General features: G+C 33.8%; 1 protein-coding gene across 7 annotated transcripts in view; it reads right to left on the bottom strand.

Annotated features, from left to right (window-relative positions):
• Positions 1-20,291, bottom strand: part of WRN (WRN RecQ like helicase) — a 144,061-nt gene that overhangs the window by 68,478 nt on the left and 55,292 nt on the right. For all 7 annotated transcript variants that reach the window (XM_034647520.1, XM_034647519.1, XM_034647518.1 and 4 more), the window contains 8 exons: positions 15,413-15,818; positions 13,019-13,099; positions 10,987-11,116; positions 9,608-9,683; positions 7,716-7,783; positions 7,112-7,220; positions 6,299-6,367; positions 1,743-1,825 (listed from right to left, as the gene is read on the bottom strand). In XM_034647520.1, the coding sequence (XP_034503411.1) occupies positions 1,743-1,825; positions 6,299-6,367; positions 7,112-7,220; positions 7,716-7,783; positions 9,608-9,683; positions 10,987-11,116; positions 13,019-13,099; positions 15,413-15,818 (1,022 nt within the window). The remainder of the gene's footprint in view (positions 1-1,742; positions 1,826-6,298; positions 6,368-7,111; positions 7,221-7,715; positions 7,784-9,607; positions 9,684-10,986; positions 11,117-13,018; positions 13,100-15,412; positions 15,819-20,291) is intronic.

The following is a 20,291-nucleotide window of genomic DNA, read 5'->3' as shown; positions in this document are numbered from 1 at the left end:
CAAGCATTTTATAATTTCCTACAAACAAAAGCCAAAGAAAAATATTTCAGAAAGAATTTATCCCTTTTTGTTCAACACTGAGTCAACCAAAGAGAACACGTTCACCCATGCTCTGCAGAGTATTCTGCTCTAATGACTGCAGTGTTCATAATTTAACCCACTACAAAAAATAAAAATAGAGAATTAGAACTAGCTGTCAAAGGATCTAAGTAAATACTTAAGTTAATAATTAATTAACTCCACCCCAGAAACAAAGCAAATATTAAAATGGAACAGGGGCGCCTGGGTGGCACAGCAGTTAAGCCTCTGCCTTCAGCTCAGGGCGTGATCCCGGCGTTATGGGATCGAGCCCCACATCAGGCTCTTCTGCTATGAGCCTGCTTCTTCCTCTCCCACTCCCCCTGCTTGTGTTCCCTCTCTTGCTGGCTGTCTCTCTCTCTGACGAATAAATAAAAATAAAATCTTTAAAAAAAATAATAATAAAATAAAATAAAATGGAACAAAACATATCCAGCTCACCATGGACACAAATCCTAGCTTTTGCTATAAAACCATAAAATTCATGTATTTAGGGTATTTAGGCCTAACCTAAAGTGAAATAGCCTTAAGAATTCCATACAGTGTAATAGGAGATACACCAAATTTGTCTTCCATTAAAGACAAAAATATAATATGCCAAGAAGGGATAAGAAACTGATAATACATCACTGATAATGTATTTAAACAAATGTTAACTTCTGCCCTCATTCTTTTGTTCATATTTAATACATACCAAAAGAAACAAATTTGTTTTCAATAGATTGTTACAAAAATTATTAAATGCATTCCTAGAGTTACATGCTACTAACCAACCATCAAATGAGATGTTGCCATGTTGAAAATTTACCTATCCAGAATTATTTTAACATATAATTATACAATGAAATCATATAATATTAGGAAACTAAAACTGGTTGGTTCAACTGAATGTTTCAAAAAGCAGCAGCTACAACTGCAACTCTTGGGCAGCTTATTCCAGCTGTCAAGAAGGAAAAAATAAAGACAAAAATTTTTGAAGTACAGAAAAAAAGGGCACCAGCTACTAATTCTGTATTTACATTTTCTAGGAAATAAGCTCTAACCTACTATCTAACTTTTTTAAATCATACTCACTGGTGGCAAATAATCAAAGGTACTATGGTTTCCAACCCTAACTACACATCAGAATCACGCATGAAACTACAGGTGCCAGGGACCCACCCGACGCATGTTGAATCAGAATTTTCAAGTTTGGAGGATACTACATTTTTCTAAAGTTGGAAAAGTGATTCTCATGAACAAGGGTGGAGAACCACTATTGTGATTTAATTTAGATTCAGAATATGAAAAAAAGGAAACTATCATTTCATAGAATCTAAGATTCAACATTTGTTCAATAATACATTTAAATCCCTACGATGTGCCAGGTACTGCACTAGGGCATTTTTTTTTCCAAAAAAGTTCATAGTCTAGCAGAAGAAAAGAGATACATAAACAGGCAATTATAATACAGGAGCCTAATTTCTATGGCTGAAGGAATTATAGGTACTAGGGGATAAGACTGGAAAGACTCCAAGTTAGAAAGTCAGAGACTTCCTGGAGGAAATACTGTTTGAAATCAACTTTAGCAGAAGTGACATCCAATATCCATCCATATATTTAACTTTAAAGTAGATACCTCAATTAAATAAGTACTTATAAAAAGATCCTATCGTACCACTTACCAATATTAGCCTGAAGTTGCTGGAGTAGGCTCAAGTTACCTGAACAGAACTCTGGAGTCATGTATACAATCCGATATTTGCCTCTGTAAAAATAAACAAACAAAAAAAGAAATAGGAAAGGAAATATGCTACACTAAAGAAAACAATCATCCAGTGAACTACAACTCAAAACCATATCACCTGACAAATTTTTAAATAATACATTATACCACTTAAAACTAAATAAATGTTATATGTATGTATATCCACATATATTAATTAGTCCTTTGATTCCACTTCAACACAGCAAAATAAAAAGTGGCAAAGAGTACTCAGGGAGTACTCAGCATTAAGGTGACATTAGAAGCCAGGTTCTAATTTCCAACAGTCTAGCCCCGAAACTAGTGTTTGCGTTAAACGATCAAGTCTATGGTAAGCCTTTTTTTATGTGCCAGCAATCCACCCACATACTACCCTCCTTCTTGGAGAACTACAACCCACCACCCTACCACTGACTCCCTCCCCATGATTAAGCCCACAGTGCCCATATTTCTCCTATGTATTTTGCTCTCTTGCCTAAATGTATCTTCTTGGGCCAGGGTTAGCCACTGTATCAATGTCAAATCAATTAGTCTCTGTCCTAGAAATTGGGGCATCTGACCGAGAAACAACCAGTCTCTGCCAATGGCAAGATCTGTAATACGTGAAAAAAAGGAGTTGCAGAGCAGTCTTCTCTATCTTGTGACTGGAAAAGCAGAAAATGCTCATCTCCTCAGATAAATGAGGAGGACACATAGAGCCTATAAATAAAAGAAAGCCTTATTGTATTCTTGATACCCAATTCCAAGTCTCTTCCTAAGGGGTGGCTAACTTGTGTTTGGTGTGATCCACGAGACATTCCTATATCCTTAATATAAAATTCAGTATTTGCTTAAGATGGCTTGACTTTTTTCTATTCTGGGCAGATAGAATCCTAACTAAGACAATGTTTGTAATAAAGGTTAGGTCTAGGGCATTTAAAATATATATTGTCTCCTTTTCATTCTACCAAGTGAAGACATAGATAAAGTTAAATAGAATGATAATGAATTTCCCTTATAAAAAGACTTTAAAATATTTCATCTACTGTGCGCTAGGCATGGTGTTTTCATTAGGAATTAGGAACAAAACAGATACGCTTTTAATCTCATGACATTAATCCAATATTCTAATTCACAAAGGAAAACAGTATAAATAACAGGTTCTGATGTCAGACTGCCCAAGTTTTGAGTCTCAATTCTACTTCTTGCAAGCTAAGTGATGTTAGCCGAGTACTTAAGTTTAGTGTGCCTCACTTTCTTCAGTGTAATTTGGTTGTAAGAATTATAAGGACAGCTAATACAACACATAATCTAGATTGAAGATAAATCCATCAAATTCCCGCTGGCACTGGAGTAGAAAAGGTAATTCTGATATACGTTTGGAAATACAAAGGACCTAGAATAGACAAAACACTTCAAAAGAGAAAGGACAAAATTGGAAGACTTGCACTACTTGATTTCAAGGTTTATTATAAAGCTACAGTAATCAACACACCAACCCAGATAGGCAAACACATTGATAGAACAGAGAAGAAAGAGTGGAGCAATAGACCCATGTAGTCATTTTCTTCTCAACAAAGGTACAAAGGCAATTCAGTGGAGAAAGAATAATATCTTCAACAAATGGAGCGGGAACAATTGGATATCCTTATGAGAAAAATAAATTGTAATCAATAACTAGTACAATACACTAAATTTACATTAAATGGGTTGTAGGCCTACATGTAAACCTTAAAACTGTAACACTTTTAGGAGAAAATATAAAAGAAAGTCTTTGTGACCCTGAGTTAGGCAAAGGTTTCTTAGATTCCACACTAACAGCAAAATCCATAAAGGAACAAATTGACAGACTGGACTTCAAAATAAACAATTGCTGCTCTTCAAAAGAACTGTTCAGAGAATGAAAAGAGAAGTCACAAACTAGAAGAAAATGCTTGCAAAGCATATACCAAATAAAGAATTCGTATTCAGAATATATAAATGACTATCGAAACTCAATAAGGGAAAAACAACAAAGAATGGGCAACAGATATGAATAGACACTTCCTCAAAGAAGAAGCCTCAAAGATGGCCAATAAGTATATGAAAAGATGCTCGACCTCACTAGTCAGGAAGGACATGCAAATTAAAAACACACTGAGGGGCGCCTGGGTGGCACAGCAGTTAAGCGTCTGCCTTCGGCTCAGGGCGTGATCCCGGCGTTGTGGGATCGAGCCACGTCAGGCTCCTCTGCTATGAGCCTGCTTCTTCCTCTTCCACTCCCCCTGCTTGTGTTCCCTCTCTCGCTGGGCTGTCTCTATCTCTGTCGAATAAATAAATAAAATCTTTAAAAAAAAAAAAAAAACACACTGAGATCCTATTAGAATGGCTAAAATTAAGACTGGCCATACCAAGTAATGGCAGAGAGGAGGAGGCATTGGAACTCTCAGACCCTGAGAGTGGGAATGTAAAATGGTACAATCACTCTCAGAAAGTCTGGCAGTTCTTTAAAAAGTCAACACAGAATAACCTATGACCCAGCAATTCCACTCATTGGCATATACACAAAGCATGAAAACGTATCTCTATATAAAAACGTACACACAAACATTCACAGTACAATTATTCTAACAGCCCAGAAGTGGAAACAACCTAGATGTCCATCATTAAAGAATGGATAAACAAAATACGGTACGTCTGTTTCATCCATAAAAAGAAATCAGGTACTGACAACATTATGCTAAGTGAAAGATGCCAGACACAAAAGGCCATATACTATATAAGCCCATCTATATGAAATATCTAGTATAGGCAAATCATAGAGACAGAAAGTAGATCAGTGGTTTGAAGGGATGTGGGGGGACGGACACTGGGGAGTGACTGCTTACTGGATACTGAGGTTTTTTGGGGGTGAAGAAAATGTTCTGAAATTAGATACTGATTGCACATTATGAATGTAATAAAAGCCACTGAACTGTACACAATTAAAATGGTTAAAATCATGACTACTACATAAATTTATCTCAATCAGAAGAAAGTTAAATATATATTCGCCACATGATCCAGTTATTCCTCTCCTTGGTTTATACCAATGAAATGAAAACATATGTCCATGCAAAGATGTGCATACAAATGTTCAGGGCAGCTTTATTTGTAACAGCCCAAAACTGGGAACAATGCAAATGTCTTATCAACAGCTGAACAGATGAAACGAATTGTGACATCTCCACATGATGTAATCTATTCAGCAATAAAAAAGGAATGAACTACTGATACATGTAATACTGAAACATCCATTTGAGATGGATGAATCTCAAAGTAATTATGGTGTGAGATTTAAACCAGACAAAACGAGAGCACATATTGTATGACTAATTCTGTTTATGTACAACTTGAGGAAACGTAAGCTAACGTAGAGTGACAGAAAACAGATCAGTAATTACTTGGTGAGTGGGGAAAAGAAGGTAAGAAAAAGTGAGGGGTATGAGTAAACTTTGAGGATGATGAATATATATTCATCACCTGGATAGTGGTGATGGTTTTGTGGGTGTTTATATGCCAAACTTACCAAATTAGATATATTTTAAGTATGTAAAAATTATTGTTTGTCAACTATACCTCAATAAAGGTGATTTAAAATATTTAAAGAGAAAGAAAACATACATTCAAAAAAAATTTTATAGGAATGTTCATAGCAGCTTTATTACTAATAGCCCTAAACTACAAATCACTCTGATGTATTTAAAAAACTATGGATACATACAACATGAAGTATTCCCAAAACATTTTTCTGAATGAAAGAAGTCGTATACAAAAGTTCATATTGTATGAATCCATTTACATGACGTTCTAGAACAGACAAAAGTATGGTAGAAAAAAATTAGACAGTGGTCTGCTTTAAAATGGAGAAAGAAGGACAGACTGGGAAGGGACATGAAAGAACTTTCTGGAGTGACAGTAATACCCCATATCTTAATAGGGGTTTGGGTGATATATTTGTATGCATTTATCAAAATTCAGTAAATACATGTATATATGTGTGTTTATTAATAAAATACATATGTTAATCTATATACACACATATATATTTTTGTGTGTGTTATTCTTATTAGGAATTATGCCATGATAGGACTGGTGGGGCAAGAGATCTGGAATCCAGTCCCTGCTCGGCCATTAATTCATTGAATGACTCTAGGCAAAATTATTTTCTGAGCCTCAGTTTGCTCATCTGTAAAATGAGATAAAACTAGATATGTACTCTCCTAGCTCTCATTCAAAACCAAAATTTTACAACAATATGAGTACAATGCTAACTTCACAGTCCATGAAAAATAATAGATTTAAGTTCGAAATATTTAAAAATGAACAATTCTGCAAATGCACTATAAAAACAAAGTAAATTTTTTAATCATGAACTTTTGTCCACACATATATATTTTTATATATAATTTTGTATAAAATTCTCTTCCATACCATAGACACCCAACCACATAATCAGAAATCATATAAATTACTCACGACTTAATATCTTCTAGAACACTTTTTGGCTGTGCTGATCCCAGAAAACAAGCTGGAACATTGGACATTCTGTAAGAAGAAAAACAGATATTCTGGAGCCATGTACACACTACAAAGACCAACTTCATTCTTAAGGACTAAGGAAATACAATGATGAACAGTCTTCTTTGCAATCCTCACTCTTTTTGTAACTCACTAATTTGATAAGCAAATTCCTTCAAAGGCCATATTAGAAAGCAGGTTGTTAGGGCAGGTTTTTCAGAAAGATGGTAAGGTCAGGTTAAAGAGGTTTAAAATTTTTCTGTAACTAAAAATTATACTTCCATGTATACCCTTCATACCAAGCTAAAGAACAAAGGTAACTAAAAGAGAAAAGAAATTTGAGATATGGATGCAAACTGCTTAGAGTTTACTGTTAAAAAAATTTATTGGGACCATCTGGTAGCCTTGGATTATAGAGAACTCAAGAAAGAAGATAAGTCCTTCCACCAAAGGGCCATTTATCACTTAAACAGAGCAACATTTACAGAAATGTGTTACTGGGGACTAGATTTTAACATACATGATAGATTACATGTTTCCTTCATGGAAGAAAAAAAACGGTGATAATGTAGCAATGAAAACATTACCGGGGCACCTGACTGGCCGAGTGGGAAGAGCCTATGACTCTTCATCTCGGGGTTATAAATTCAACCCCCACATTGGGTGTAGAGATTACATAAAATGGAAGGAAAGGAGGGAGGGAGGGAGAGAAGGAGGCTGAGAGGGATGAGAGGGAGGGAGGGAGGGAGGGAGGAAGAAAACATTACTTACTTAAGCTGGAGCACTTGGTCTTCCATCAAAGAAATAAGAGGAGAGATGACAAGGCCAATCCTGCCTGAATACACAGGTGGGAACTGGAAGCACAAACTCTTTCCATATCCTGGAAATGAAAATAATACACTGATAGAAATAAAAATTAAGCCTTGGGGGTGCCTGGGTGGCACAGCGGTTAAGCGTCTGCCTTCGGCTCAGGGCGTGATCCCGGCGTTATGGGATCGAGCCCCACATCAGGCTCCTCTGCTATGAGCCTGCTTCTTCCTCTCCCACTCCCCCTGCTTGTGTTCCCTCTCTCGCTGGCTGTCTCTATCTATCTCTGCCAAATAAATAAAATCTTAAAAAAAAAAAATTAAGCCTTGGTACTTTGATTTCTTCTTACAATGTGCTTGTGTGAGATGAATGGTCCCTACTAAAATGCTATCCTCCTAAGAGCTAATTCCTGCATAAATTTGGCATCTAATCTCAGATCACTCTCTTCTGTATTTTACAGCATTTGCATTTGTATTCATATTTTGAGAGTGTAATAAAAGATCACGTATTTCAAGACCTTTAAGCTTTATATTTTAGAGGACTAAGTTTTTACTTAAATACAACTTACCAGTTGCCATCACAACAACATTATCTCTTCCTTCTTCCAAAACAGAATGAATCACCTTCCACTGAACCCTGGAGGGTAAAAAGCAAAAGCCTACTTTGTTTTACTAACAAGAAACCCAAGGACAAGTGGAAACACGTTTAATTTTTTCACTATCTCAAATAGAATTTTTTTCTAGAAAATTATATTTATTATTTTATTTTAGATTGCATGTATTTATTTTATCTTAGAGAGCACACATGCGGAAGCAGAGGGAGAGGCAGAAGGAGAGGGAGAGAATCTCAAGCACATTGCACGTTGAGCACGGAGCCATCGAGGGGCTCAATCTTACCACCTGGAGATCACGACTGAAGCCAAAACCAAGAGTCAGAAATTCAACAGATTGACCCACCCAGGCACCCCTCTAATAAAATTTCTTTTACATTTTTGAGCTTCAATATATGTATAAATTTATTGATTAAAATAAATAAAAGAGGGGCACCTGGGTGGCTCAGTCAGTTAAGCATCTAACTCTTGATTTCGGCTCAGGTCATGATCTCAGGGTTGTGAGATGGAGCCCCACATCGGGCTCTACGATGGGCATAGAGCCTGCTTAAGATTCTCTCTCTCCCTCTCTCTTTGCCCCTCCCCCCACTTGCACACTTGTGTGCTCGCTCTCTCAAATAAATAAACAAACAAACAAATAAATAAATAAAATCTTGAGGCAAGGATTGCCTGAGAAGGGACATGAGGGAACTTTCTGGAGTGACTGTAATGTTCCATATTTGACTAAAGGGTTAGGCTACACGGGTGCATGCATGTACCCTTAAGATGTGCAAATGCACATTTAAGGTTTGACCATTTCCTTGTATATAAATTTTACATCAAAAGAAATAAACCATAAATATTTAACTATAGTTAGTGATTTATACACTGAAGTATTTAGGGAGACAAATAATGATGTCCAGTCTACCTTGAGATGCATTTTTTCTAAACTAGGTAGATTAAGGAATGGACAGAGAGGTGATAAATGGATATATGATACAGCAAGTATACTAAAATGTTGAATATACAAGAATTCATAGTAAAAAAAATTCTTTCACCTTTCCTATATCTTTGAAAATTTTTTAAATAAAATGTTGAGGGAAAAATCAATAGGAAAGGTGATCTTCTGATGTGCTAATAATGACCTATTTTTTTCTTATGTGAGTGCTGGTTACACAGGGTGCCTAGTTTGTAAAAATTCATTGATCTGTACATTCACGTGCACTTTTCTGTATGTAGGACATAGTTTAATAAAAAAAAATTAAGATCAAAGAAAAGAGGAAAGAAATGCTTCCATGGGTTAAATTTTAAATTTGCAGAATAGGAAAAATCCAGTCTAGATTTTTACATTCTTATTAGTTTTATTCAAAATTACTTGTTCCTCACCTCATTTTTATTCATCTCATTTTAATACTTATACATGTGCCCCTTTAGATATAAATACATTTGAATATATTAAAACTGATAAGATTATCACTGTTCTTCAAACTGTTATCTCATGAATTTCTATTACATCAGCATGCTTTGGACAATAAGTTGTATGAAATAGACACACAGATACTTATTTAATGAAAAACAAGTCAACATTAAATTAAGATTAATTTATTAATGTGTTTAAACTAGTATCTACACAGAACTCTCTATGGTAAAGAAAACCATTTTCCTCTCTTATAAAAACAATTTTAGATATGAATTTTAAATAAATATTATTTTAAAATAACTATGTAGTCACTTACAGGAAATACAGTGTGGAATGTATAAACTACAGTGAAGTCATGTTATTACTATTAAACAGATGGGATTATTTGCCATTTTTTTTTTTGTGAAGAAAATTGTGAATATGCAATTTAATTAACTGAGATTATACTCACGGCTTAAAACTGGAATGGCCAAAATAGATCTTGAGGGAATTAATTTGGCTTGCATTAGGTCCTGGTAATGAATGATCTTAAAATAAAACGAAATGGTCATTTATGTTAAAATACAATTGATAGGAAATAAAAATTTTATGTCATTGACTTCTCTTAAAGAATATAGTGATAAGTACCAGAGGTACTGTTTTCTGTCTTTTAAATCCAACTAATTCCATCCTCTGGATACCAGTCATGATTTCAGTTTAATACTTTGATTATTACCTAAGGATTAGAACTTCGTGATTCTACTACAAAATGGTTCACACTTTGCCAACACTATAAGAAAACGATGTTTTGGAATTTGCTATAGTTCTAAAACCTCATATTTAAACCCAACCATGGCAAGCAATATACCAATGTGAATTTAAAAATACAACCAACTTTCAATTAATGGTAATCAGAAATTACATTACTATCACAAATAAAATCCACAGATAAAATTAAATCTTCATTTTAGGTACCACTCCAAGTCCTTGACCACAATTCTAACTGCATAGCACAACGGAGTTAGGTTGATTTTACTCAACTGATTTTTATTTTCTACTTAGATTGAACGGTTCATGAGTGGCCAAGACAGAACAACGCAAATCAAGACCATTCATCCATAAACAAATGAAAATTCATTATTATACATCTCAGCTTTTAACAATTCTAAATAGAGAATTAAATTGCTTGGAGATGTTATGCCTTCATTTAATACAAGAAAACAAAGAGAATAACATTTTCTTTAACATTTTCATGTACTTTCCACCTGCAATATATCTTCATTTTCCCACGTTATAACACTGACGAATATAGCTCTAGAGGAGTGTTTTACTTTATGACAAGACCCCAAGGTTTGCCATAATGAATACTGTTACTTACACTTCGGTAATACGAGGTTCATTTCGTGGATTCCTTACTACAGTTGGCACACAGAGTACGAAATCAGTCCATTTTGCTATTGACATTGTGCCACTTGTTTTAAGGAATAAGCTCCTAAAGAAAAGACACCACGTATCTATGCCTTTAAGAATAATGTTTAATATAAGTAATTAATTAATGATTCTTATTAACGATTTTCTATTATTTTGACAAAACATAAAATTCAGGATGAAAAGTTCTGCATCACCAAATGCGCCAAATAACACAAGACTTCTATACCTCTACTTTCATAAAAGGTAAGATTGTGCTTTATAAAGACCAAACACCAAAGGATTTAATGACAAGTTTTTAGGATGTCATTCATTATATGCCACAAAATCTTTGCCTCCAAAATGTTTAAAAACTGGACCCTAAATTAAAGTCAGCAGTAGGTATCAGAGGTGAGTCATTTCAAAACATGTTACAGTGCTTACCTGCATCATCATCTTCTCCTTCAATAGCTTCAATTTCATCATCTTCAAAAGAAACACCCAGATTTCTTTCCATTTTTATGCATTTTGAATGAACTGGATCTGCCGTGCCAGTATTTAGATTTTCTAAAGACTGAAAGTTTAAAAGAAATCTTAAAAGCAAAACCATTGACAGTGTCATATCTTTTTCACCAAACACAAAAGAAGTATTATTAACAGAACCTACAATTTTGTTCAAAGCTGGCAGATGTGCAACCAATACCACAAAAGAACATGTGTGCTCTAGTTTAAATATGTGCTCAAGAATGGTTTCTAAGGCACAAGGCCAAAGATGGAATACTTCCAGCATAAACAGGGGTCGTTAATAGCATAACATTAAGTGCCTGTGGGGAAAGTTATCAAAATTTTGAATAAAATTTTAATTTAAAACTTTTTTCCTTTATCATACTTCAGAGTTTTCAATTGCCAAGAGGTAAATGTGGGTCTTACTGTTATTTTTGTAATGAGTTTCTCCATATCATGTGTCAGTTTAAGATTTAAATAGTAAACAAACAATAAATGTGTTTTTTTGTGAATTATGTGAATCTGTTTATGTGAATTATGAAAACAATAAAAGATTCAAATAATTTTAGGAATGGAATATTACAAATGTGAATAAAGTTGCTCTTTATTTTGGCTTGACAATATTGGATTTTCTCCCCTAAATGATCATCTATTTAAGGAATGTTAGGATATTTCAAAATTGTTTCATCTGCACAGTTTTTTTACTAAGAAGAGACAGGAAGAATTATTAAACCACAGTTCTCATTTTCTCTTTTTATTAAACCTTCCATTTAATAAACTTGACTTTAATGGTTTTCTAAAAAGTGTATTCATTTCAGGCCTGGAAAAGAAAAAGTGATTCTGTTCCTGAATCTTTATTCAAGTCAACAAATATACTTAGAAAAGCATTTTGAAAATAAAGTTCTTTCATATGGGCATCCAGATTGCCTTCTAAGAGGTTCAATATACAAGGTAAGTTTGCGGAAGTCTGCAAGTGTCGTATAAATGTGCTACTTCAACAGCACTCCTCAGAGAAGTGGCTAATCAGTGAAGGAATATGATTTAGTATTTATATCCTATTATTGCTATTAGCTAATATTTATTAAACACTTAAGAAATGCCAGGCTCTGTACTAAGCTCTTAACAAATAACACCTTAAATAATAACAGCTGTTAACTGAGTATCAAAAAGACTAAGAAACTTCCCCAAAGTCACAGAGCAAATAAATGGAGAAGCTGGGATTTGAACCCACATCTAAATTCAGAATCCACATTCCCAATCACTCCACTACTCTGGTTGAAAACAAAGAATCAGGAACTTAATCTCATTTCATAAAAAAAAGAACAAAAATCACATGACCTAAAGATGAGGAATAAAAAGCATGAATAATGATGAACTTTTGTGTTTTTTTCATTTTCAATTAATTTGAAATTTAAGCTTTTCTTTCTTATTGTCCATCCCTGGTTCATACCTGACAAAGAAACTGGAGGCTGGGTAAAGTGGTGGAAAATATTTAATTATAAAATAGTATTTCAACTTTGATAATAAAATAGAAGAAAATGAAATAATTAAAAACATTAGAAAATTATATATAATAAATATATCCATAGTAGATAAGACCAAAAGAAGTAAAGAAGAATATTGACTGTATAACAACAGAACTCCCAAAAAAACGGATACACATGGATAGGGAGAAAAAGAAACATTTCAACAGCGGAGGGCAAAATCACTACTGACGTTCCAGGAAAAGATTTAAAAGAAGCGACCTGACAGGAATATGTTTTCTAATATGTAAAAATTAGTATACTACTACTAAAACATTATTCATAGGCCATACAAAGATATAAACAAATATGAAAAGAAAACAAAATCTAATGGTTACATAAATGATACTAATCTCATTGTGGGGGGACATTTAGAATTGTAATATTTTACATAATTAAGAGTCCTTTTTGAAAGAACTGGAAGTAAATTTCTATAATTTCAAACATACCTTAACCATCTCCATTTCTAAATCTTCATCACTTTCAATTACATAAGATAGATCCTCTTCATTATCCTTGGAAGATAAATCCTTTAAAAAATTATATTTCAAACATTAATTTTCCAATATAATTGACTCCATATCCTGTTTTCTACAAAATAAAGTTCCTATACACTAGATATCTTTAGACAACTTCCTCTTCTTCTCTAATAGATAAATTTATAATACATATTTATATGGTATAAGAGACATAGATAGAAAGGAAGACAGGGTAGCAAGGAAGAAGAGAAAGAAGGAGAATAAACAGAAACAAAGAAACAAAGAAAGAAAAAGAGAAAGAAAGAGAAATGTAATTGGAAAGACAGACAACAGAGACAAACAGAGTTGATATAAAGCCCACAATCTAACAGAGAGTTCAACGTGACAAGTTCAACAATGGTTACACAATATCAAACTATGTGTCCCAAAGTGAGTACAAGAACCTCTTTAGATGTTGAAAAATTCTATTCTATTCTATTTCTATTCCAAGAAGAACAGTTGTTCTTTTATATCCACTAATTTTTAAAAGATCACAAAAAGCTCCTATGAGTGTAGTAATACTTTTAAATAGATCACTATTTTATAAACAGCATCTATTTATACTTGAAAAACAGTGTCAGACAAGTTATTTATTCAGCTATTGCCAGTGTTGGGATATGAGAAAACTTTATAATAATTTGGCAATCCCCAGGAAGCAAGTGTCCAACAGCATGGGATCCCTGCATAAAAGAAATGTAGAAGGACCCCAAAAAAGTCTAATCTTTAAATTGAAAGTCGGAAAAGGAAGCACAGCCATAATTAGTCCGCAAAAAATCAAGTCTTAAAAAAGGATTTTATTTATTTATTTATTTATTGGCGGGGGAGGGGCAGAGGGAGAGAGAGAATCTTAAGCAGGCTCTATGCCCAGCATGGAGCCCAACGCAGAGCCTGATCTCAGAACCCTGAGAGCATGACCTGAGCCAAAATCAAGAGTCAGACACTTAACTGACTGAGGCACAGGTGCCCCTTAAAAAAGGATTTTAAGATGAGTTTTACAAAGAGAAAAAAAATTCTTTTACTTTTTAAATAGGGTTTTAATGAGTAAAGAAAAAACTGCTAATTATTACACAATAAAAACGGCAATAATTGGGATATAAGATGACAATCAGATCATGAAAGCCTGATCATAATTCTGTATTATTATATGAAAAATACCATCTTAAAAGGTATACCTAATAAGAAATTTTTAAAAAGTTAAAGGGTGATACAGACATTAGCAAAAGATATTTCCTAAAAGGGGAATCTGTTTTACAAGTGTTTGGTATGAGAATAGTCTGAAAATCATTTTAAAATAAAATGCATTTATATACTGGTAGAAGTGATTACTAATAAAGTTACCAAACAGAGAATTTCTCAAATACTAAGACTTTTGATTGACATTAGAAAACTGAAGAGGGAAATAACCTTATTAAATGGCTTTCAAATTTAATTTTAAAAACTATAAGCTTAGTTATTGTAAAATAAAATGTATAGAATTCTACCAAAAATGGGCATCATAGGTAATTTCCTAAACTAATGAAAAACAAATGAGATAAAAAGAATACAGCTATATGATGTCTCATTTTATGGTTTGTCTTTACAATAAAAGAAACACAAAGATTTCTCTAATAAAACTTCACTATTTCAAAAAATATTCTTAACTTAGCCAGTAGAAAAACCACCTCACAAATCAAACTACTCAGAACATAATAATTAGAAATCTAAACATGAAGTTGACAGATAATATAGAATGTTTCAAAACAATCTATGAAGAAAAAAATGTAGGTCACTGACTCTCCAGATAATAGTAAAGGTTAGTGCCAAGCAAAAACATTAGTTTAGTAGAAACTTCTCACAATATTAAGTAAAGAAAGTCTCGTATGAGGAAATACAAGTACTCCCAAAAATCAAGTTTGGAAGACTTAACACTAGTAGGTATATAGGAATTCCACAAAAAGCCGAGGTATCCATTACATAAAAATCAGAGAAATGCTAAAACAGCAAAGTTCAACAAATATGTACTAGCACTTTAAAATCTTTCCATTACAAGACCATTAAGTTGTGCTTATTACACTAAGTCAAAAACAGCAAACTATAGCTCATAAGCCAAATTCAGCCCACTTTTTCTTTTTGTTAATAAAGTTTTATCGAAACACAAGCAAGCTCATTTGTTTACATTTGTCTATAGTTGCTTTCACACTAAATTTTTGGACAGAATTGAATAGTAACACCAGAAAATGTGTGATTGATCTGCAAGGCCTAAAATTTTTACTATCTGCCCTTTCACAGAAAAAAATCAGCCAACCCCTACTAATGAATAAAATTTGTGTTCTCTTTTTTTAGTACCTCAGGAGATTGGCAAGTAACATCATTAAGAAGTTTTTCCTGAGCCTGCTGTTCCAAAATCTGGAGTTCATGTTCTGTAATATCTAACGGCATCAAACAAATTCTTTCTGTGTTCTCTTTCAACTTATTGCCTTCTTCTAATCCAGCTTCAAGTCCATAATCTTCTTGTCTCACTTCATTTCGAAGTACATTTCCTTCATCATGTTTAATTAAATTATCAAGTGTTGTGTCCCATGTCTCATCTTTAACTTTAGTAAAAATTTTATGTTCTTTAATTTGTTTCTGTTGCACTCCATCAGCAGTTGGATCTTCCAATGGTAATAACTGAACGGTCTCGGTAGAACCAAGTATCATCTTCCTCAATGAGCACAGACTTTCTGAAATATCACTTAATAGTAAAGAAATCCTAAAAAAATTAAGAAAGGGTAATTCAACTTTAACTTCAATAACTACCAGCACAGTTGTAATGTTTCTTAATAAGTACAAGCTTTCTAAATTGACTTTCATTTAAAGGACACACTGGATTACAGTTATTCTTCATCCCTAACACCCACAATATGCTTACAGCTGTTGGCTACTCTCCAGCACAAGGTACTTCTGCATTCAACTTGTACACTTAACTTCTGCATTCACTTGTACACTTAACTAAGCATACATGCTTATGTGCTTGTTGATTTATATGCTTTCTAAGTGTCAGTAGTTTGGTCCCAAACTAATTCTTTATGCCAGATATACTTTTTGTGGTAATTAATTTAATTAAATATAAGTCAAATCAATGATACGTGACCACCAAAAAAAAAATTTTTTTTTTAAGTTGAACATGTTGAAAGACACAGCAAATTTCCTTTTTAAAAGAAAGTTCTGTCTGATTAACGATAGTCAATCTTAAGTTTTCACTCCATTTTAAAGAAACTAAACTAGAAATTGCAAATGATACATTATGGGTGTGCTTTAAACAAGAACCACTCTGCAGAATTCCAAAGAGCAGTCCTATATTTAATGAAAAAAACCATGATGAATATCAAAACATTGGGAAACAAATATACACTATTATTAAGTTAAAATAAAATTTTTATGATCCCATGTTTTAACTAACTGATTCAATTTCCCGATCAATTACTAATCCCAACTGTAACATATAAGAGTATTTATATTATAATTTGAAAATGATGCTGTTGTGCATCTTCAATAATCACAAAACCAGACACATATTCTTTGAAACAGAAAAAAAAAAAAACCTTCCCATCAGTGCACAAATATAACAAGTAGAAAAATATGGAGAAATTGTATATGAATAAATACGATATTAATTTCTTTTTTTAAAAAGATTTTATTTATTTATTTATTTATTTATTTATTTGACAGAGATAGAGACAGCCAGAGAGAGAGGGAACACAAGCAGGGGGAGTAGGAGAGGAGAAGCAGGCTCCCAGTGGAGGAGCCTGATGCGGGGCTCAATCCCATAATGCCGGGATCACGCCCTAAGCCAAAGGCAGACACTTAACGACTGAGCCACCCAGGTGCTCCACAATATTTATTTCTTAACTCCTTAATCGTAGTTACTAATATAGCATTTTAACTAAGTGACTTTTTCAAGATTTTTTTTAATAATTAGAGAGAGAGCATGAGTGAGAGAGAGAGCATGAGTGGGTAGAAGGGACAGAGCTAGAAGGAGAAGCAGACTCCCTGCTGAACAGGGAACCTGATGCAGGGCTCTATCCCAGAACCCTGAGATCTGACCTGAGCTGAAAGCAGACACTTAACCAACTGAGCCACCCAGGTGCCCCTAACTAAGTGACTTTAAACAGGTATTTATAACAAATCTGGTTAACTGCAAAGGAAAATCACTACTAGAGTGTAAAATAAGGCATACTATCTGTTGGTTATAGGGTTTATTAAAGCAATTTTTAGTTACTTCATCAAAGTACAAGTTTAAGGGAAAAAAGGGAATATGATAAGAAAAGAGACATTTTTCCTATTTAACACTTTCATTTAGCTCTTTCAATTCTTCTGTATTGAAAACAATACTTAATAAAATCCAGTATGACTTTTAAAGTTTTATATTGATGATTCAAATAAAAAAGTAATCACTTATGAGAACAGACTGTCAAAATGCTGAGTCGTTTCATGATTTTTTTTCCACACTAAAAATTGCACCAAAGTTGGGCTCGAGCGTAAGGTGACAAGTCTTCATCAATACAAACAAAATCAAAATCAAATTCAAAACGAAAAACTCACTGATTCTAACATTCTAAAATTCTTCAAATCTTATAAAGAACAGTCAGTATTATATACAGATATTCAAATATAAGAACTGTACATAAATACTTTAGTAGAAACAGCTATGTGGCACCATTTAATTGTTAAATGCATGGGAATGTTGTAACACATAAACATAGCGACAGTGACGTATATGTTGGTAAGACTGTAACGGCCCATTTACTCTGTGCTAACAACAGAGAATGACATGTCTCATGTAAGATTACTATTTACCCTAAAAAATATCAAAGGCTGTCTTTGGTAAGACATAATATATTTTCCTTCTTTCTTAGGATTGTTATTATGCATTATTAGTAGCTTACAGAAAGCCTCCGCACCCAACAGAATGTTAAGTACATGACAGCAATACAACAGATGTGTAATGAATTTAAATCAATAAGTAGTACCGTACAATCCAATAGCTTCCAGGTCCACTGAAGCATAAAGCTGCTCTCTTCTGTAACAAAACTCAAACTACTCTATTTTAAAAGTTCTCAGTACTAATTTTTATACTTTTGTCCACTCTTTCACAGATTGCCAGCTGTAACTTCCAGCTGTGGTCACGTGCACACCATTTCTTATCAATACCTGGTTTTCATTTTAACTGAATATCTAAGCTTGTCAAACTGTATCTATAAATGAGAAGCAAATATGCTCTGAATGTGCCCTCATGCACTCCACTGGAAATGCAGTTAAATGAGTTTGAATTCATGCTTCTGACATGTATTTTAGCATTCAGAGGCCTTTTTTTGTTCCTCTCTGGTTCTGAGGTGTAATTTGGTAAGTTAGGTATTCCTGTAGACTTCTTACAAAAAACCTGAAATAAGAAATTTAACTAATCCTTGTTTGACACTGAAACTTGACAAGATTGTTCTTGACTAAAAATGAATCCAGTATTTCCCATTCTCAAGTTTTAAGAAAACCCATTTAGCTTTGTTATTACAAAGCAATGCATTAAGCAGACATAATTTATATTCAACAGATAGTTTAAGTGCTAGAAAAAAATCTGAAATACATGTAAATATCACATAAACAGTGACTATTTTTCTTTAATAGAGGGAAAAATGTAAAATTGAATACAAAATGGCTTTATTGTTACCTATTCCTAATTGACAGTCATGTCTTTCAGAAATTCTGTTATATAAAAAAAACTAAAACAAATTGCTAGGGGGAAAAAGGACTATGAAAAAGAGCTGAATCTCTATATCATAACTCGAAATATCAGAATCAAAATTTATCACAGATCCCACACAAAAAACTACACTAACATTGCATTTTGTCAGAATCAGAATTCTATTTCAACTAACTGCTTGACATTCTACAAAGTATTTCTCCCTCAGTATATAACTATATTGTAATCATTCACAGTTCAAGAGCATTCCTGCTATTAGAGGAAGTCATTCAGCAATTAAGGCCTAGGGCAAGGCCTGGTTCCAAAAAGTCAGCTACAAGGCACTGGTAATCCAATGTCTATTAATCCAAATATCTCAGATTATCTAGGGCTTTGGCTATAAAATGGCATTTAAAATCTGAATGCGTCAGGGCGCCTGGGTGGCTCAGTCGGTTAGGCATCTGCCTTCGGCTCAGGTCATGATCTCAGGGTCCTGGGATCGAGCCCCATGTCAGGCTCCCTGGGAGCCCACTTCTCCCTCTCCCTCTACCTGCCACTCTGACTGCTTGTGCTCTCTTTTGGTCAAATGAATAAATAAATCTTTAAAAAAATAAATAAAATTTTAAAAAAGCTGGATACCTCTTGTTCTAATAAATAGCCTATTGATTACACAAAATTCCATTTTAATAATCAGATTAAACCTGAAAAATGAAGCTACTAAATATAAAAGTTGTTTTTATGTATAACATCTTAGGTGACCAGGGAGCCTGGATGGCTCAGTCATTAAGCATCTGCCTTCAGCTCAGGTCATGATCCCAGGGTACTGGGATCAAGCCCTGCATCAGGCTCCCTACTCAGGCAAGCCTGCTTCTCCCTCCTCCTCTGCCTGCTGCTCCCCCTGTTATGCTCTCTCTGTGTCAAATAAATAAATAAAATCTTTTAAAAAAAAAAAGTTTTAGGTGACCAAACTATGAATATAATTGAATGAGAGTTGCCCATAAACAAAAGAAAAAGACAACATTAAATCTAAAATATTTTCCTTTCTGTGGAAATCTGAATTTTATTTTGCTTTCGTTCATAAAACATCCTACAGAGCAGACAGAAAAGCCTTAAACTTCTTGATGGGCAATTTAACAACTGGAAAGATATTTCTCAAATTTATAAATCAGTTTGTGTGCATGTACTGAAGCAAACTTCTATCAGTCGACCCTCATGAGGCTGACAGCAGACTTGTCCACAGAGACCTGGCAGGACAAAAAGGACTGGCATGATGTACTCAATGTGCTAAACGGGAAGAATATGCAGCCAAGAATACTTCATCCAGCAAGGCTGTCATTCAGAATAGAAGGAGACATAAAGAGTTTCTAGGACAAATAAAAACTAAAGGAATTTGTGAACACTAAACCAGCCCTGCAAAAGATATTAAAGGGGATCCTATGAGCAGAGAGAGAGCCCAAAAGTAACAAAGACCAGAAAAGAACAATCTACAGGAACAGCAACTTTACAGAT

This window comes from Ailuropoda melanoleuca, chromosome 18 (assembly GCF_002007445.2).
Source record: "Ailuropoda melanoleuca isolate Jingjing chromosome 18, ASM200744v2, whole genome shotgun sequence".
Lineage (NCBI taxonomy): Eukaryota > Metazoa > Chordata > Mammalia > Carnivora > Ursidae > Ailuropoda > Ailuropoda melanoleuca.
This window is presented reverse-complemented; position numbering and strand designations above follow the sequence as displayed.